The 20,239-nt window shown below is 44.1% G+C and overlaps 7 protein-coding genes across 7 annotated transcripts; 6 read left to right on the forward strand and 1 right to left on the reverse strand.

Annotated features, from left to right (window-relative positions):
• Positions 1-605: 605 nt before the first annotated feature.
• IL334_006295 (uncharacterized protein) lies at positions 606-2,036 on the forward strand (the record flags this gene model as incomplete). Its single annotated transcript, XM_062937999.1, has 3 exons — positions 606-628; positions 692-890; positions 960-2,036. 3 exons carry the CDS (start codon positions 606-608, stop codon positions 2,034-2,036), a joined length of 1,299 nt encoding a protein of 432 aa, XP_062794050.1.
• A 419-nt stretch (positions 2,037-2,455) lies between these two features.
• Positions 2,456-4,424, forward strand: IL334_006296 (uncharacterized protein; the record flags this gene model as incomplete). The annotated part of the gene is made up of 5 exons (XM_062938000.1): positions 2,456-2,737; positions 2,789-2,978; positions 3,026-3,065; positions 3,115-3,523; positions 3,588-4,424. The coding sequence occupies 5 exons, from the start codon at positions 2,456-2,458 to the stop codon at positions 4,422-4,424; spliced, it is 1,758 nt and encodes a 585-aa protein (XP_062794051.1).
• Positions 4,425-5,543: 1,119 nt separating this feature from the next.
• IL334_006297 (uncharacterized protein) lies at positions 5,544-7,744 on the forward strand (the record flags this gene model as incomplete). Its single annotated transcript, XM_062938001.1, has 5 exons — positions 5,544-5,624; positions 5,694-5,791; positions 5,852-6,916; positions 6,970-7,456; positions 7,514-7,744. 5 exons carry the CDS (start codon positions 5,544-5,546, stop codon positions 7,742-7,744), a joined length of 1,962 nt encoding a protein of 653 aa, XP_062794052.1.
• A 360-nt stretch (positions 7,745-8,104) lies between these two features.
• IL334_006298 (uncharacterized protein) lies at positions 8,105-10,808 on the forward strand (the record flags this gene model as incomplete). The annotated part of the gene is made up of 10 exons (XM_062938002.1): positions 8,105-8,222; positions 8,283-8,446; positions 8,517-8,566; positions 8,650-8,846; positions 8,917-8,999; positions 9,069-9,331; positions 9,401-9,587; positions 9,642-9,912; positions 9,978-10,255; positions 10,329-10,808. 10 exons carry the CDS (start codon positions 8,105-8,107, stop codon positions 10,806-10,808), a joined length of 2,091 nt encoding a protein of 696 aa, XP_062794053.1.
• A 312-nt stretch (positions 10,809-11,120) lies between these two features.
• IL334_006299 (uncharacterized protein) lies at positions 11,121-15,020 on the reverse strand (the record flags this gene model as incomplete). Its single annotated transcript, XM_062938003.1, has 11 exons — positions 11,121-11,156; positions 11,247-11,635; positions 11,703-11,868; positions 11,926-12,790; positions 12,882-13,210; positions 13,275-13,424; positions 13,489-13,807; positions 13,868-14,059; positions 14,118-14,254; positions 14,332-14,627; positions 14,702-15,020. 11 exons carry the CDS (start codon positions 15,018-15,020, stop codon positions 11,121-11,123), a joined length of 3,198 nt encoding a protein of 1,065 aa, XP_062794054.1.
• Positions 15,021-15,323: 303 nt separating this feature from the next.
• On the forward strand, positions 15,324-16,138 carry IL334_006300 (V-type ATPase, G subunit; the record flags this gene model as incomplete). The annotated part of the gene is made up of 4 exons (XM_062938004.1): positions 15,324-15,326; positions 15,395-15,473; positions 15,584-15,684; positions 15,962-16,138. 4 exons carry the CDS (start codon positions 15,324-15,326, stop codon positions 16,136-16,138), a joined length of 360 nt encoding a protein of 119 aa, XP_062794055.1.
• A 610-nt stretch (positions 16,139-16,748) lies between these two features.
• Positions 16,749-18,354, forward strand: IL334_006301 (uncharacterized protein; the record flags this gene model as incomplete). Its single annotated transcript, XM_062938005.1, has 6 exons — positions 16,749-17,162; positions 17,243-17,325; positions 17,420-17,449; positions 17,513-17,616; positions 17,758-17,959; positions 18,207-18,354. 6 exons carry the CDS (start codon positions 16,749-16,751, stop codon positions 18,352-18,354), a joined length of 981 nt encoding a protein of 326 aa, XP_062794056.1.
• Positions 18,355-20,239: the final 1,885 nt, after the last annotated feature.

Below are 20,239 nucleotides of genomic sequence, written 5' to 3' on the forward strand. Positions count from 1 at the left end.
ACTTGTTAAAGCTGATCGAAGGGTCAAGGAATTCGACTTCGCTTGGCGACTCTCGTTTCTACTCGGAGTAGCTACTTGAAAGTGAAGTAACCAAGTTCGCTAGGAGATTTTAGTGCGTTGATTCGGAATGTTGGCCCATGTGGAATATTCCCCTCGGTTACGCCAAGCTTTTATACGAGTTGTAGATCGAGTCATCCCGAACATTACAATTCCGAAAAATGACTTCTATATATATATAGTCTTTTGAACTGTCCAAATCTTCTTTTTCTTTGCTTCACGTAGCTTATCAACGGCCTACCTTCGATGGCCGACCTGCGTAAGACGAAGTATCTTACAATGCCTCGATGCGACAGATGACTATATGATCATGCAAGAATATGCTGAGATTCTGATTTCGGAATCAGATTATTTAGAAACCCCCCGTAAAAATAATCGCGAAAAACGCGTCGAGGAAGCACGATGCTGAATTACCCAACATCCGTTTACATACGATCCATTCGCATATCAGACCCTTCAGTGTCGTTCTCTTTATACATTTACTGTTCAGGTCATTCACTCACCGACTAGTCAGTGTAAAGATCAAACACAACTAATAAAGTAGCAATATGACAGCTCCAAGCGGCTCGCAGTGAGCAGATCTACCCATGATAACAAGCTCTACATCACACTGACAATCGTCAAATCTGCTTAGGCATCAGGACACACATGTCGCAGCTTATGTCTGGGCTTTACCAAATCTCCGTGCCAAAATCCTGGAATATCTCCCTTCCAAGGCTCTCATTACGACTTTGACACTCAATAAAGAGAACTTAAGATCTGCTGCGGAGATATTGTTTGCAAAGATTCTATATCATGATTGTATGAAAGTAGAGAAAGCCTGTACTTCCATAGTGAGTTTTGTGGTGACATTTGGATGATATTGACCATCTATGCTGACTGTTGGCTCTTGACACACAAAGTCCAGAACACGCTTATACCTCTCGGCTGTCCGTCATATCGATACTACCCCCCCATATCAAGATACCAATCGCGATCGAACCCTTGACAGGTCCCCATCTGAAGCTGTATTATTTGCGCGATATCCCCGATTACGATGGGTGACGTACGACTGCGATACTTTGGAACTCGTCGATCTCGACTCCTCGCCGCCCAGATTCATCCACCACATATTATATGACTTAAAGCCACATTACGTTGATGATGACGACTTTCCACTCGAACGAGACGAGTTTCCTTTAGATTGGGATATCACCTCGATTATTCGACACGTTCAGTTGAACAATTGTGACGAGTTCGATACAGAACGCATTGCATATTCCGAGGTATTCTTTCGCACCTGGCTCGAAAAGAGTGGTATGTTCAAAATACCGGTGATACAGTTAGAAATGGACTTTCTCGTTCCATGTAAACGACTATGCGAGGTGTTCTCAACAATGTACCGGGATCATCACGAGATGCCTAAAAGCATTCGTCTTCGACCTGAAGAAGAAGCAGAAGGTCCCAACATCATCGACGTGATAGAACAGCTGAGCTCGCTCGTGGAGAAAATCGATATAATGCCTCCTACATCAACGGACAGATCCAAGGTTATCACCTCCATCTATGATTTTTTCTCATCTGGCCTCAATTGGAGTTCCATTCCTGATCGGAAAATCAAGGATCTAAGTGTTCTGTTGCCGCTCACACCCAAGTCCGATTGTTCCCTCCAAGAACTAGACATCGCCTATACTGGTCCACATATAGGTCTCACAAGTTTCTCGCTGACTTTGGATGTACCGTCGGTTCAACCGAATGCGGATCCTAGTTCCAACGTCGGTTTGACGGATCACGTGCCTTCTTTTTCCCAGATTGCCAAAGCGATGTATTGCATTGGAGGGACTGGATGTCAGTATAGCTTGAAAATACATGGTACGGAGGACATGAAGACTACGAGTGAGATCTGGACTAGCTTGTTGAGGAAAGAGATCTGGGAAATTATCAGGAACGAAACGAAGCTCGTCGGATGGAGACGCCTGAGGCTTGAAGAAAGGGTATGATCAGTCAAAGACAGGAAGGGGATTCAGAGATCATTGATCTCTTGGTCTCAAAAAAGGTTAAATCATGAACAATGCCACGATGCATAGCTCAAATCGGCGCATAAATGTTTACCATTAGCCTGATGTTGGGATTTGTATGTCACATGCCAGTTTGAGGAGGTTTCATTGTCATGGCACTTTTTATGCATCGGTCTTTTCCGAAGCAGCACATGTTATACGATTACGTGAAGGAGAATGGTAATCTAGTTCCCATACTCCGTGGAGGGCTTCCACATTCCTTTGTTGTACCTCCATTCTGCTCGTAACCTCTTCCTGTGCGTGTTGATAGTGTCAAATTCATCCCTTGTCCTTCTCTTTGGGTGCATGACCTCTTCAGACTGGACCTCAACAAGGTGATCTTGAATGCACCACCCATCACCATGATTCACCTCTTAACCATTCTCGCACACCTCGCATGTGTGATTGCGGCGATAACGTCACAGCAGCCCTTGCAGACGAACTCGAATGAGCCATCTATTCTCTCGTCAAGCTTGAGAGAGAGGATAGACACACTGAGAGAGAAATGGGGGGTCAAGGGTATCAGCATTGGATTAGCGGCTTCACCCAATTCCACGATACATACATCTGGGAAAGATAAATGGACGTTAGAGACAATGTCATTTGGAGAAGCAGACCGATATGGAAATAAGGTGGATGGTGATGTGCGTTTAGTTATCTAGCTATCCAATATCAAGCTAAATGAGAGTTTTTAGACGATGTTCGCGATTGCCTCGAATTCGAAGCTATTTACCGCTTTATCCATTGGACTGCTCGTGGAGAACAATACCGTTCTACCTAATGGGGAAAGACTGGAATGGTCCAGCAAAGTGAAGGATATCTTGCCGGAATGGAAATTGAAAGATCGATACGCTTCAGATCACATGGACTTGATCGATCTAGCTTGTGAGTTACAAGCTGGGGACCGGATGTCTTGGCTGACATCCTCGCAGCGATGAGGTCTGGCATGCCTAGACATGATTATATTCACGGGTGAGTCGCCCAGATCAATCTACCATCTCATGATGTTGACAGCTTGCAGTGGCGAGTCTCCGGCACAAGTCATATCATTCATGCGACACCTTAACCCCTCCACCGAATTTCGTCAGAATTGGCAATATAATAACCATCACTACTTTGCTCTTGCGTTGATTGTCGAGAGACTCTTGCAGATTCCATTTCAGGACTATGTCAAACTTCATATACTGGATCCCATCGGAATGTCAAGCACGACTCACAATTCTACAGAAGCCTTAATATCTGGACATAGAAGTGATTCTTTTACACGTACGGGTGTAAATGTGACAGCCTGTTGGGAAGGAATAGACAGGAGAGTGGACAAATTAGCCGCAAGCTGCCTGACAGAGCAAGGAACCTTTGGGTGGTGGACTGCGAGTGATGGATTATTCGAAGCAGGTGTGGGAGGTGTAGTGACCTCAGGCAAGGACATGGTGAGTGACTTTGCGTCTCGTATAGTACGCTGCTGAAGCGTATAGTATTTTCCTACTGGTATAGGCAAAATGGGTAAAAGAACTTCTACATCCAACTGTCTTACCCCATTCTTTGGTTGATAAAGTTACAACAACGCACACTGTGATGTCAGGTACTGCGGATCATCTTGAATACGGTGTCTTCACATACGGTCTGGCCCAATGGGTCTATACCTATCGGGGTCACGCTGTACATACTCATACGGGCAGTGTGCCCGGCCAGCATTCGCGAATGCTTCGAATCCCGTCTCTTGGATTTGGCTTTATGATAGCCATCAACGATGACAACTTCGGCACACTTTTCCAAGAGACTATAGCAAATATGATTGTGGATGAGGTATTGAACCTAGACCCACTCGACTGGGAGTACAAGATCGCCAAGCAGATGTTCAAAATCCCGCTATATCCGGACGCTCCGGAAGACCCCAAGCCACACGTTGAACATATCGAGGGAATATATCATCATGCAAGTTATGGCGAAGTCAATCTTGTCGAGGTTCATATACCTGAATCGAAAATTGATCTACCGTTCTCCGATCTGACTCTCAACGCGCCTCTTAATATAACAGGTCCAGTCTTTGTGGCTGAGATCGACAAGATTTTTGTGACTCATTTGGTTTTCACGCATTTCGATGGACCTCTTTTCAACTGGACTGGGGTATATGTCGCTGATAAACTTGGCAAGCATGACAAAGTCTTAGGCAAGCTTACCCAGGTCGTTCAGGTTGGCACCGCGGTGATATTGGATGATGGTATAGGTATGTTCGGAAATTGGTGGGGTAAAGGCAGCACAGTGGAAAGCTCAAAAGTGAACTTGACCCAAACAAAGAAACATGCAGAAGTCTGGTTTGAGAAGCGGTAGTATCGGATGTTTCATGGCAGATTCAGTAACGCCAAGTCACTGTAGACTGCAGCGGGTCTAACCTTTTTGATATTAATACAGTCTATAGTCTGTAATGCAGGAGTTGTAACCGCCAGTGTATCGGAACTAGACTTCCGAAGTTGAATACTATAGCTGCAATCACATACATGTAAACTCTACAACTCTTACAAACGACTAGTGTCTGTTCTCAGGTCGTGCCATTGCGTGTCTGGACCTACGGTACGAGTACATAGCGCAGTCAATAAATATACGATCTCATCCCTTTCTTCTCGAAGTTTTGCATGTCCAACGCAGAGGAACATCGACACGTGTGAATGGCGCCGAGAACAGCTCATGTTGCGATTAGACCTCGGTGTTACTTTTTGTTCTCGTAAAAACGTAATGTTTGGCGTACCTTGCGATTAAATGCCGTTGTGTGCCGGGACCTCACATGATACAAAAAAAGGAACCCCTCTTGCCCCGCTTGTTTCTGATCAAACCTTGAACAACATAGGAATTTGCATTCAGGGAATCGCCTCTCGCCTCTGCTCACTCGGCGCCAGAGCCAGTAGTAGTATATCCTCTTATAGCCGGTAACTATTGTCTTTACTGCGACGTTCACGGTGAGTGATGGGGTTTAAGCTATAATTGGCTTGAGTGAATGTTCACCGGCTGACTCCTTTCCGCTGAATACAATCCGCAAAATTAGGAGCTCCGCATAGTGGATGAGATCGTGATTCGTAGCGCTTTTTATGAGCACATTATTAGAGACGAATAGGGAGTTACGGGACATAGAAGGGGGTTTGTTCGTTTATCTGATCCTTGTTGTGATTTGTAGTTCCGCTTCTTCTTCTCTGAACATAACATAAATTACCTCGCTGAAGAGGATCAGAACCTCGTCTATATATACTAGTAAAGCGCAAGCTCTCGGTGTGATCGAGTTCCAGAACGTAACGTGTTTTACCGGGGCCAGCCTAGACGAGTGAACAGAGGTTATCAGGTTTCATGCAACAAAAGCTCGAAACTCGAATTTACCCAACTTTGTAAAATCATCTCAATCGACGTCAATACTTTTACTACATATAAAGCGGATTCTTCACATTTTTAAGTGACAAGACGATGAGTTCTGCGGGAGGTCCTTCGGCTGTAGCGAAACCGATCAAAAGGGCTTGCGATCAGTGTCATGCACGGAAGGTCAAAGTAAGTGGATTATAACTCTTCAGAACCCGAATACGAGCTCATACATCACGAACCGTTATCGCTTTCCAGTGCAGCGGTCAAGAGCCTTGCGAAACATGTCAGAGATCGGACCTCACTTGCTCATTTCTGAAACCGGTCTTACCGAAAGGTCCAGCACCGAGGTCGATGTTCGTGTTACGTTTTGTCTTTAGGCATAAGGTGTAGGGGAATTGCTGACATAGCTATAGGTCATATCGAGCTCGTAAGGGAATCGTGCCTGGTAATGGTGCACGTATCTCTCGCTCTTCCTCCCCTGTGCGACGACCTAGAGAAGATTCCGTTCAGAGTTGGAAATCTGATGCATGGAGAGACTTTGATACGACTTTTCAACCAGCTCAATGGAATTTTTCGTCACTGCAACCCGAGGAGACTGCGTCAGCTTCAGCTGTATTGGAAGGCTTGTGGGAAGAAATCTGTGCGGAATCTAGTGGTGAAAGTACCAATACTGTTGTGGACGAGATCCGGACCACTAGTCCCACCTCAAGCTTTTCTACTCAACCAGGATTGCTAGACACGTTTGATCCCTTTCTCTTGACGACCCCCCCGCCCCCGATTCCAACTAATAGCAATCCAACGTCGACCTTTGATGACACAAACCTCTTTTCCCTACTCAGCCAAGCTCTCGTTCCCAATACCAACATTGCTCAACCAAACTTTTATAACAATTTCTCTGTTCTGGGTTCCACTTTCACTCCGTCCACTAGTATCCCATGGTCCTTACCATTCTGTCCACCCGAAGATGTATCTCCTATACTCACTCTCACCCTCGAAACTCTTATTAAGCCTCAACTAGAAGTGTTCTTTGAGCGAGTATATCCGATGATACCCATCTTCCCCCGATCTTTCGTCTTTGGCAGACTAGAGGATGTCGAATATCATCAAAATCGGGCATTTGTCGCCCTCATATTAGCGATGGTATCCCTCTCACTGATACACCCGTTGAAGCCGGAGGAAGTAAGAAGTCGTCCCACAAGAGCCAAACAAAGTCAAACATTGATGGATGAAGTGTATCGACTCAGGTCAAAGATGGATTGGGCATCACAGACAAGTGTGGAGGGAGCGACAACAAGCTTTGTGATGTTTGGAGCGCTGTTTGAACTCGGTCATGCCGAAGGATCGCGGCTCAGATTGAGAGAAGCATTAGGTATTGGAGAGCTTTTGAAATTGGATGAAGCGAGAACGTACATGAACGTGGAGCCCGACGAAGCGAGGCGGCGAATGCGCCTGTTCTGGGTTTTGGGAATTACCGAAAGGTGAGATAAGCATTCCTTCTGAACCAAGCCAAATGGCTGATTGCGATCAATAGGGCATTCGCTTTACAGAGATATGGAGCCATTACATTCCATGGGTCGCTGCAGATACCTGCTTTCATGGCTTTGGATCCGACACAAGATTTGGCATCACGTACTTTGCATCACCTTGCAAGATTATTCTCTTTTGTTGATTCGAATTTGGTGACTTGTTGGAACGGTAAATGTGACCCTACGACCTGTACGGATCTCCCGAGGGCGAAGGTTTTAAGGATCCTGCGAACATTGAACGGTACACCGAGTCAAGTATTTGGGAGTGATATTGCTCTTACAGGGTTGAGCGATGTACAGCAGGCGGATCTTTTGATCACTTGGCAATGGCTAAGAAACCGTGTTTGGCGATTGGCGGTTGGCCATGGATTGACAGATGAGAATGCGGAAGCAGAGTTAGGTGTTGGGTATGTCGTGGATGTGGCAAGTGCAACCGTTTTGATCTGCCGGAGACTCAGTGCTGGAGCACTAGAAGCTCATGGGTGTGGATTTGTGAGTGGGCGATTATCACAGATTTCCAACGAGTAAAGCTGACGAGACGATGTTAAGGTGGAAAAACTATACGACATCGCCTCGATAGTCACTGAGCTAATGCAGAGTTCGCCACAACTACAAAGTAAGCTTATGGACGTGGCCAGAACAGATCAATGGAACGATCTCTTGCAAAGCTTGTATAATTTGGTTGCTCAACATTCTTCCGGCACCACCTTTATACAACCGATGTCGCAGGCCTTGTCAATTGCCAATGGTGTCAGAATGCTGTGTGCGTCTACTGGCTGATCGACAAGCAATGATTCAGCGACTGTTGTAAACTTATGTATACTATGATCATCTCTTGTGCGTTGTTGTGCTTTTGAGCGTTAAGTTGCACGGAACACTCCGGATTCACTTTGGCCCGGGTCATCAGGGTGCCGGCGCCGTTCCGGTTAACTTGGTTAGCATGTGATCATCTGGGTTATTGACCTCATCTCGGTCCTTCTGTCTTGAGTTGTTCGACTTCCGTATTCCGATCTATACCTTGCCAAGGATGAGTCTATGCATGTTATATCAGACCCCCTGTTCTGCATCCTCAAGACGAACAGTTGAATTGATTCGTAGTATTCGTAATACACCTTCAATACCTTAGTAGAAGCCGCAAAAATGACTCAAAATGAGGTGAACGGTGTCAATGGTCATAGCAAGAGCAACAATCACAGCGAGAGCAGATACAACACTGTTCTCTATCGACCAAGACCTCAGGAGACATATGACCTGACCGGTAAGTGACACAGACTCGGCTCTGTAGCGGATGTTCGCTTACTGTTATTGGTCTGTGTAGCTGTTGACACGGGTTCTTTCTACGGTAAACTTCGAATCTTATACGCCAACAAAGTACTCAAGACTCAACTTGAACAATTGAAAAAGCAAGGTAGTTATGATGCTTTCAGATTGAAATGGCATCCCGCATATGATGTGCGACGGCTGTATGGTGGGAAATGTCGAGTGAGTTTTACCAATCTGCTAGACACATAGCAGTAATTGTGGTTTACTGATCAACCGGTTTGGTATATAGACAGATGGATTCCCCCCTTCTTTATTCTGGGACTCTGATGTTGGCAAATGGTGAGTACCAATTTGCATTTCGAGGATTTTTCTGTCATTTGTAGAATGAGAATACCGAGTGACATACAATTTTGGCTTTTTAGGATTGAAGGAGCTTGTTACTTCCTTTCTTCCCCTGATGCCAAAGAGTGTTCTCATGCTGCCGAATTCGATTCTGCGATACAAGAACTAGTAGATATGATGGAAAAAGCTCAGCAGCCTGATGGATATCTCAACATTTACTTTACCGTAGTTGACGAGGCAGGACGGTTCAAAAATCTTCGAGATTCGCATGAGATGTGTGAGTAAAACATATAATTCTCAACGAATTCTGGCCGATGACAGCTGATCTCAACGTACGGCATTTTCAGATAACGCTGGACATCTGCTGGAAGCAGCATTGGCGCATCAGAAATATACAGGATCTCGTCAGTTCATCGATATCATGATCAAAGTTCGTTCTTGCATTATGTCATTGAACTGTATAGCAACAAGGCTGAAAGTTGATGACATGTTTGCGTAGAATGTGGAATGTTTCATAAAACATTTTGGTCCTGATAAATCTCAACTACATGGATATCCCGGACATCCTGAATTCGAATTAGCAATCTTGAGATTATATAATTTCACGAAAGATCCCAAACATCTGAAATTTGCCGAATACCTACTACAAGCTAGAGGAGTTGAAAGAGAGGATCAAGGTGGAGACAATTATTTCGTCTATGAAGCCAAGCAAAGAGATGACCATATCGTTCCTCCTACCATGGATACTATCTATGATGTTTGGTGAGTGCCTTTTGTTCATAGCATCTCATGTGGTTCGGGAAGGTCAGTTTCTGATATACCATCCTACAGGTATGGACAAGCACATAAACCTATACATGATCAAGAAGAGATTCGTGGTCATTCAGTGCGAGCCTTTTATCTTCTGACCGGAGCCGCCGATTTAGGCGGTGATTTCTTGGAAGACGCCAAAAGACTTTGGGCAGATGCTGTAGATAATAAGATGTATGTCACGGGAGGTTTCGGTACAGAACCTAGAGTAAGCTTCATTCATCTCTCTCTTTACGGATTAACGTCTAATGATTGAAAGTAGTTTGAAGGATTCTCCACAATCCGTCATCATCTCCCTCAATCTACTGGAGAAGGAGGTTGTTACGCCGAGACATGCGCTTCCATAGGCTGTATAATGACTTCCGAACGTATACTTTCACATCAACTTGACGGTAAAGTCAGGGATGTCTTAGAGCTGTGTCTGTTGAATGGCGTTCTTGGGGGTGGCAGTCTGGAAGGAGACGCATTCAGTTACGCAAATAAGCATGCTACTTGGGGTGACGAAGTAGCGACTAGGGAAGAGTGGTTCGAAGGTGAGCACCCTTTCAACTGTAAATCACTCCATTACTTGATAGCTGACGACTCTGTCTCTCTTTAGTCTGTTGCTGTCCACCTAATCTGTCCAGATCTCTAGGCATGTTGGGAGGTTACGCTTGGTCCGCTACGATCGAAGAAGAGAAGAAAGTCATTAATCTAAACGTTTACATTCTTCTTTCAGCCACTCGAACTATTCCTCTTCCAAACGATAAGACCGCAACAGTCACCATGAACAGTGGAATGCCTTGGACTGGACAGACTGACTGGGATTTTAAAGCTCCTGAAGGATGGCAATGGAAAGTTCGAGTACCCAAGCCTGATTATGCTGATAATTTGAAAGTGAGTTGCAAAGCCCTATCTTATGGTATCTACGATGTCTATTTGAAATGACCAATGAATGATGTTATCACAGTTATCCGAAAAAGCTGAAGAGATAGAACCTGGATTCCTCAAAGTGAAACTTTCGAATAACTCAACTCTATCCGAGAATTTCGATCTTCCTATACGGTTACTCGCACCTCACATAACGACTGGTCAAGACACACTGACCGTTTCACGAGGACCAATCATTTACACAGCTGAATCATTCGATAACGCTGAAATTGATGAGAAGCATAGACATTTCGAAGGGGTTGGAATAACTTCTGACACGACATTCAGTGAGAAAGAAGAGGTTATTCATGGTATTCCAGTAATCACTTTACAAGCGAACGAAACAGCATTTGTTCTCCACGAATTAGCGAATGATCAAGCTTATCGAATTGTGACAAAAGAAAAACCTGCTAGAAGTTGGAAAAAACTTGAAAAAGGTATCAAATTCGTTCCGTGGTTCGCAAGAGCCAACAGGGGTGGGGCAGGTCATGTCAGGACTTCCTTCTTAAAGAGCGGATGAAGCGCTGTAAAAGATATCTGGTTTTGTTGAACGTCAGACGAAAAAATAGACGTGCTATATGTACCATTTTACAGTATGTGACAATTCCGAATAAACGAACAGTGGTTCATAAGTCGTCGTATTCAGTATTTGCGCATCCTGCTTCTTTCACCTCTTGCGATTGAGAGCGAAGGCGAAAGGTGAATCTGTCTGTTTTGAAATGATATAATGCATAGATCTTCTACAATTTTGGCTGTATGGTTACAAATTTGCTTGATCAAAATCATTACTTCATAACTTCATGAAATGTCTTCACAAGATGAGGTTGCTTTCTTATGATTGTGTCACGACTTCTTCCTCGCCAAAGATCTGTTGATGAACGAAAAGCTTACGAATCAGCGCCTTTTTCTACATGTATAGTCTTTTGTAAAGATGAGACAGGAAAGACAAACTACTCACCTCCGCCAGGGCAGCTTTGCTTCCAGGTTTGTTCATTAAGAAAGTTTTCAGCCCGCCTTTTAACGCAGGTTGTTTCTTGACCACTTCTTTCAATTGTTCTTTTGGTAATTGAAGTAGAGCACCGAAACTTGCAGGTGCGATCAATTTAGCTAATCTGATAAATCCATCCCAGATAGGTGGTGTTTCCCATATCTTCTTGGTTGTGGAGATCAGTTTTGGTAATATATGGTTGGCGACGAACGGTATCAGTGATTTATATGTCGTGACTACTTGAATGATTGTTCTTAAGAATACGACTGGTAAATTAGCAGAATCTGCTATTCTTGACATAGAGTTGGCTAATACATCAGATCGGAATACCGTTGTCATTGAGAAACAGATGCCGATAGCTATGAATCCAGAAGATCAATTTAGCATTGTCCATTTTCATAATATACAGAAAGAGAAGGTACGGACCTTCAATGGTATATTTTAATTGAGTTTCGTCTTGATGCAAAGCCACCATCAGATCCGCGGGGGTCATCTTACCCAACATAGAAGCGAAAGCAGTCCTGACAAGATCTTTATCATCTGGGTTGGCCAGAAGAGCTACGATTCGAGGTAATTGGTGTTCAATCTCAGCCTAGCAAGCGGGAAGTATCAGTACTTGAGTTGTAATCAAATCAGACATCTTACTGACCTTGTCCAGATCACCAACCACTGAAGCCACAAATTTCCCTTCAACCTCTTTCTCCGCTAGCAGAGTCTTGATCACACTTGTCAAAGCTGGATTCGATCCTCCTTCACTCAATACACCGATGATCCGCATGACCAACTTCTCCGCTCCTTCAGGGAACGATTTGAGGATTTCTAACAATTTCTCCGTTGGTCCCAAAGACTGGATAAGAGGCATTAATTGCGCCTCCAGTGAGTTTTGTATTTCCGGTGGGAGTAAGGGGTAAAGTTGGAAGATTGTATCTAACAATTCCTGTTTTCTTTTAGTCAAAGCAAAAGCTAATTCGACATGTTGTTGTACACTTTCCGGTGTCACTTCTTCCAAGAATTTGCTTTCTATCTGATCAGGAATCACTAATCCTTCTTCCATCCGGACATCCTCGTCGTCTTGAGGTCTCAATCTCCACAATACACCTAAAGCGTATTTGACCAATGTAGGCATCATAGGTGATTCAGGACCCCATTTCCTGACTGTGGTGATGATAGCTAAAACTCGTATCCTCCTCTCTGGATGAGTACACAACCCCAACAGAGCGTCTAAGGCAGCCTTTCTTGCTGGAGGACGAGCTTCGACGATGTCCCTGAGTGCTAAGAACCCGACGAGATTCCGATCAACGTCTTGGCACAATCCCTCAAGTAGTTCAACGAGCTGTGGAGGAATTTCAGGAAGGTCAGAAATGAATGCTGAGAGCGTTTTATCCTTGGAATCGATTTTAGGTAAATATGCGTTCAGTATCGATAACAGATTGTCGGTATAAGCGGACGATGGAGATGGGGACAATTTCGATGTGTACCATTCTTCGTTGAGCCATATAGAAGCAAATTTGGACCTGATAGTTGGCAATTTAGCGATATTCTTACTACGACCCATTCGCGGTACACTTCTTTTAGCAACCGGGCGGGGCAACAGATTCTGCTCACCGATTTACGAAATCCTCCACGACATAATCTGCTACAGCTTTTCGTCTCTCCTTGTCCACATCTCCATGTACCCTCGTCGCTAATCTAGCTAACAAAAGCATCCACATCTCTTTCGGCTTCACAGCCATCTTCAGTGCATCAGTCTCTACGTCTTCTTTAGGATCGGGCAAAGTCGATAGATCGGCACCTGTTGTCCAAATCCTCTGTAAGGCCGTTGACAGAACGTATAATTTGTCATCTAATTCCAAGGGTTCCGGTTGAGGAAGGGTGAAAGATGTGAATGTCAGTTGTTGGTCTTCCTCTTCTGGTTGTTCATCAAGTCCTTCAAGCTTTCAGAAGACTGAGTCAGCCTTGCGTCATAGATGCTCATCGTTGGTTGATAGACTGGCTTACCAATAGATCATCATCATCCAGATCCATATCTAAGGGATTCAGCACTTCATCAAAGTCTTCCTCTTTCGGTTCCATTTTGCTTAATCCCAATGCAGAAGCTAATACCGGAATTGCATTTATTGAACCTTCTGTTATGGCTCTTCTGGCATTCTACATGAATCAGGCGTATCAGCTTGTCTTCAGCGTCATTGATATATACACAGTGTAAACTCACGTCGAAAGCTACATTCAATAGCTCTATGGGCACTATATCCAAGCCCTCCATAACAGCATCTATGACCTTGTCGACAGGTATATCACTTATATCCACCTCTGGACCTTTGCCTATTCCACTACCTGTCTGTACCTCCAATCTCGCTCTTTTTTGAGCTTGTTCACTTGATTCAGCTTCCATAGCATGTTTACCTGGTGCTTTGGCTTTTCGTCTCTCTTTCCGTGTAGACGCCTCGACGACGAAAGCAGATTCCATCCGTTGTTTCTGACGGACTAAAGCTTCATTCAATCGAGCGGAGAAATTCGCGAATGGAGGATGTCTAATACGAAGGCGTCAGTATAAAGGACAACAGGATTGAAGGAGGTGGAGAGTTGCTTACCGTAGAAGGTGAGACATGACAATCCGCATAGTTTTTTCCACCGCCCTGATTTCCATTGGTTGTCTACCTGCTGCACCCAAAGCTGACGGTGTCCAAAGTGTCATTGAACTGATGAGTGCATCTGCGATCATGGGTCGTGATTTACACAGCACGGGAAGAGTATTGATCAGGGGATGAAGCAAAGCAGGATCACTGCATTCCCCCTCAATTAGAATAGGACGAACGTTGAGTACTTAGATACAGGACTCACGATAATGAATACAGATGGGTGACCAATTGAGTGAGAAGAGCGCTTCCTTCTTCTTCAATTTCCGCTGGATTTAATGCACAATCAGGTTGAATCATACTTAGATTGACATCTTTAGGATTTGTTGCTCTGTGTTGAAGCTATATAATACACGTATATGGCTTTGAATCAGTCAAGTTGAATTTAAATCATTTATCGAAAAGGACGCTTGACTCACTCTCGGATCAGCTCCCGCAGCTCTCGTACCCGCCAATACTACTTTCTGTAGGAATTTCCAGGCGGCAGCTTTGATTCCAACATTGCCAGGATGAGAAGTGGGATCCAAAGCTAGAGTCAATATCTTCCTCTTGGATACATTGAATAGATCGACTATTTCGGGTTGCGGTCTAGAAGTAGCTAGGAGTCGGAACATCAATGGGTAGATAGTTGAAAATATTGGAATGACAGCTTTGATCGTTGATATCGATGGCGAATTCAGAAGCTTTACTAATGCCTCCAGACATTGTTGAGCAACTGTTGATCCATACGAGATTAGCACATGCATCCTAGAATCCCAGACTTGATGTGATGATTATTTTCAAGCTTACCATGTAGTTTGATATCAAGTTTCAATCCACTCCTCCCAACAGCTAAAGCGATCATATCCAATGTCCAGAACCTTAACATTGAATCTCCCCCATCTGAGATCAATCCGAGCAACTGAGGGACGAGCTCAGGTAATTTCCCAGGATTTCCTTCAAACTTCTTTGCAGCTTCGAACAGACCATCTTGTTGAGCGGGTGATTCGGATGGTAATGCCAATGCTGTTGTTAAAGCGTGTAATGGATCCCCTGGGGTCGTCCCGACAGAAGAGGTATCCTCCTGAGCCAAGTATCCACCCAGGTCATCTTCCGCGTACAGTGACATGGTGTCGATGGAGAATGCAGATGAGAATAGAGATGCAGTGGATGAATGCCAATATATTTAGTGAATTTACGTTGAACTCAAATATCAACCACCAAATTGATTCAAACGGTCGAGTGAAAGGGTAAGGTAGGCGCGGGTCACAGCCAAGATTATGGGGGGAAGCCGCGTGCCTAAACTATCCCCTGTACAAGATGACGCTTCAGGTTCCATCCGCCCAATTCATTTGAACCATTCTTCATATACCTTATACCTATACTACTCCTTTCTCATATCTTATCAGCGTAACGGCACATCTTCAACATCATGGTAAGATCAAGCAGTTTGAGGAACGCCGAAGCCTTGAAACGCTGACAGGCTGGACTGTTTTCTTTCAGGCCGCCAACTCACAAGGTATTCAAACGCTTCTTGAAGCAGAGAAGGAAGCTGCCAAAGTAGTTCAAAAAGCTAGACAATGTAAGTACGAACCACTTGACATGACCCGACCTACCCTTTCACTGCTGGACATATCACGCACCCTGTGAAATGCTTTTAGTCAGCTGATCTATCCGGTCGTTCTTACATAGACCGAGTACAGAAGCTGAAAGACGCAAGATCCGAAGCTGCAAAGGAAATTGAAGCTTACCGTGCTCAAAAGGACGAGGACTTCAAAAAATTTGAGAAAGACGTGAGTATGATTTCACTCTTTCGCTTCACTGTAAATCAGCAGGCATTCAGGTGGAAAAGAGAGGAGGCTAGTCTGCTCTTTGAATGCAATTATTGGTGGAAGCGGTGTATCATTGTGAAGCTCGCATTCACTCACTCCTTCCAGTTTCATGCGATTGCCCCACTTCTTCCAGTGTCCCCTCTCATCATCGATGTGCAGATGAGCTAACTTCAGAACCCTTTATCCTCATCCCATTCGTTGTGTTAATCGGTTCCTTCAACCAACTTAACACCCACAGCACACCTCTCAAACCTCATCGTCCCAAACATCCATCGACAGTTCAACCAACACCCAACTTTCCGACCTTGACAAAGCAGTAGACAAGAACAAAGATGATGTGATTAAGAAGATCGTGGAGAGGGTATTGGCATCTGATCCAAAGTTACATGTCAATCTCAAGAAGATCGAGGCTTAAGATGGACAGGTCGCAGAGTTGCAACTTTGAAGTTGACAGTGGAAACACGATGAATTGTAGATTCGCATGTGATTGTATTGATCTAGACAGACGCCCTTACCAACTTCTCCCCCCGCATGATATCCTGAGCAAAGGGGAGGGGAGTTCAGGCAGATCATAGCTTCATTCTTGTGCCATGTGTTTCCGTTCGTCAGTATTGATCGTTATCGGGTCCGCCCTGGTTATGTGCACATCGTTGCCTACTATGTAGGTGGGATGCACGAACTGATAAACATCTGCGCAGAGTCGCATCATCTTTCCTGTATATCAGATCTCAGATTGCTTCTATGGAGAAATAGCGTGTATATATGGTCGGACTAATGATAATGAATTCAGCAACGGGATCTGCTCTCGGTCCTGGTTTTACGTGACCATTTTAAATGTTGTCCTTTTCGGTGGAACAAACAGATGCAACATTGAATTTTCAGATGGATTGTAAAGCTTGCCTTCGTGTAGACCTCTGTTCTTTTGGACATATAACGCTGTAGGAAGGGTGAGAGAAAGGTCGATCTACCTATAAATCCTATCCATACATATACCGTATGATTGAGGAGAGGAAGGGTTCATCAAGATGCCGAACAACAATTCCGGTTTGATATCAATAATCACATCTCTTTTGAGGATATGTTGTGGATCATCACAAGAACCTTCAGCACCTCAACAACAGCATCAACAAGGTTATCCTCAACAGCAACAGCATCAACAAGGATATCCAGGTCAGAACCAATACAGTCAACAACAGAATGCTTATCCACCGCAGGGCCAACCTAGCTGGGCAAATGTCGCTGGACATCAACAACAGCAACAGCAACAGTACTATCCTCAGCAGCAGCAACAACCTTATCAACCCCAAGCACAATACCCTGCGCATGATCAGCAGCAACCACAGAACAACCACCAACAGCAATATCAGACAAATGGACATGCACCTAGCAAACCCCATGCACCGCTTGGCGGTGTGGTAGGACCTCATCATCCAGCTCAGGTATGTTCGACTACCATCGTCTTTGTAGTATTGGGACTGCAAGATGCTGACAAAACGTCACGTTGTTGAATGCAATACAGAATCAAGATCAAATTAACGCTACCAATGCTCGATACACCGAACTGAGAGATAAAGCTAGAAGAGAAGGTGATGAAGCTCATCGGTGAGTATGACTTGATATCGTTTCTTGCTTGATCTCTACTTAGTGATATCAGAAGCTGAACGAATAACTATCTTGCTCAACATGACCATGACAGATGTTTCGCAGAGTCACAACAAGCTTACCAGTAAGTCGAATACACATCTGAGCATTATGAAGCGCGGTCATTACTGACACTCCTGTGCGATAGATCTGGAGATGGCGCCAGAGCTCATGAATTGTCTCTCCAAGGTAAAAATCATCAAAAGAGACAAGACTATTTAGATGATGAAGCCGGGGCATGGATATTCAATGGTGAGTAACTTTGATATGTCACGATATCAATAATTGTCATACTTCATTACGACACATACCCTGGAAGATGCATTTTTCTCATTCACCCTCCTATCCAGATCTCACATAAGCTGTACTAATGCCTATATCTTTCTGCTGTAGAGAACAACAAGCAATCTCCTGACGATACGATAGATCTACATGGGTTATACGTGAAAGAGGCTATTGAAAGGGTTGAATCTGCCATTACTCAGGCTCAGAGATCAGGTCATTCAGAGGAATTAAGAGTTATCGTTGGAAAAGGTATTCATTCGCAAGGTGGTAGAGCCAAAATCAAGCCTGCTGTAGAGGATCTAATGAGAAAGTGAGTCTTCAGACATTCCAGTGGATTGTATCATTGGGAGAGGGCGTTTGGGAAAAAATGGACAATCCAGTCAGTCCATAGGAATGGCAATCATATGATACAAGGCAAAAGAGGATGAAAGACAAGAACGACTGTCAGAGCAATTTAATGTTGACTCATCACCATGTAACATGGAGAGAATGATTGCACGACTTATATCAAGGTAACGGATCAATATACCAGAAAGCTAACACAGCTCTGTTCCAAGGTACAACTTGACGGCTCACGTCGATCCAAGTAACACTGGTGTCCTGATCGTGGATTTACAAGGACGTGGAGGTGGTCAAAGATCAAGAGATGCAGGTGGACTGGTCGATCAATTAGACAAGGATGACGAGGGATGTAAGATCATGTAAGGTAGAGCCGAGCATGGATTGGGGGATTACAAGGGGTATTTATGGGAGAAGAGCTATTGATGATCTACGGGACCTCATGCCAGGTGTGAGTATAGTAGTTGCATTTAAAAAATTTGATCAGTCTGAATTGGACGCAGTCGATAGATATGTAGAAGTCTGATTGCTATAATATACTTGGCCTTGATCAATTGAGTTGCCCATATTTGTGGATTTCGACTTGATCATACATGAATTGCTGAGGCTGTGGGTTCGAATATCTCTCTCTTCTGTGCACGAATAACATATTGTTACACGGTCTGCACATTCGCTCTTGGCTGCATCTTCGACAAACGAAGCGAGGAAGTAATCTCTTGTGATCGACCCTCATATCTCATTAGATGCGATCAACCCTTAAGGTCAGATTGTCAGACAGGGTGATTTGAATTTTGAGGGTATCACCATATCTGACTATATCTGCAGGTGGCTTGGATAGATTGCAATAAACTTCCGGGTAAATATTATGTCCTGAATTGAAAACGTCAGCACAGATTGGTAGATCAGGTTCAGTACATCACTACAGGTGAAGAAAAGCGATCATCCAGCACGTCTTCGCCTTCGGCTGGTCCCTTATTTTCGTTGTTTTTCAGTCTGAACGCACAGCTGCCGTCAATCGCGTTCATTTCGTTCGGTTAAGATAATCCCGTCATGCATATACCAGTACCGAGTGAACGCTCCAAAAGACAAACGCCATTTGTATAAGCATGTGAACAAATCACGTAGCAATCTGTACATGATCATCATGATCCCGAAGTGAAGATTTTTCTCATCGGGTTTGTAGTAAAATTTTGATAATGTCTCTTGTGTGCATCTTCACTTTCCCCGTTGAATGCGGATCCTGCTGTCTTTATTGCCGATTTCTTCCGATATAAGAGAGACACAGAGGGAGCAGAAATCAAGTCATTCTTATGTGGTGCAAGGGGAAGGGTTTGAGACTAAGACTTAAAGTATGGGAAAAGGGCCGGCGGCATTGGTATGAACCCTACGAGTATTCTGGAATGGAAGAATTTTTTGTTCAGTAATATGATGAAATGGGAATTTTCAGACCCGGTTAATGATTCAAATTGTTTGCTATACAGGATTGACCGTGGCCTATTCTTGTGGGGATATGGGACATGCATGCAGTTATATGGACTTCTACCTAGAGCGGCATGATATGGTGAATACGAATGTCCTCGTGACTTTGTAATCCAAATGTAAATATGGTTATAGACGGAGTGGGAGATGTCTCTGATGACTATTCCAACAAGATGTCAGCTGTATAGAAGTAGTAGTGAGTATAGGATGATGATATAACACAGAGAGAGACAGATAGACGGAAGAATGGGACATACCATACATATCAGTTCTTACTTTATATGGTAATTCCAAGGTGACACATAATCAGAATATAAAGTGCCACACTCAATCACCGGGTGTATAATAAATAAATAAATATAAATTACCCTGTGGGATGCTGCTACTGCTGCTCTCTCTCTCTCTCTACACTGTAACCCTGCATATCAATCACTCCATCCTTCTTTTCATTCTACATACCGATATAATCCACTTCTCATTCCTCACCACTCACATCATCGTTAGCAGCAGCAGCACCGTACACATGCTCATCGTTCAGTAGAGCTAACTCTTCTGCTCACATATAACTGGTGCTTCTAAAACACAGTTTCACGGGAAAACGAACGGCAGTACGCATTATCGGATTGGTCATCACTACATCGCCGCCGATATTTCATAGCATATCATCTTGTCACCCGCCATACTCAATAATATCAGCGTCAAGTTGGTGACTTAGACTTCAGTATCCAGTCATTCAAGTAGTTGAACACATACTCTCGGCACACATTTTCTT

Source organism: Kwoniella shivajii, chromosome 8 (assembly GCF_035658355.1).
Source record: "Kwoniella shivajii chromosome 8, complete sequence".
NCBI classification, from domain to species: domain Eukaryota; kingdom Fungi; phylum Basidiomycota; class Tremellomycetes; order Tremellales; family Cryptococcaceae; genus Kwoniella; species Kwoniella shivajii.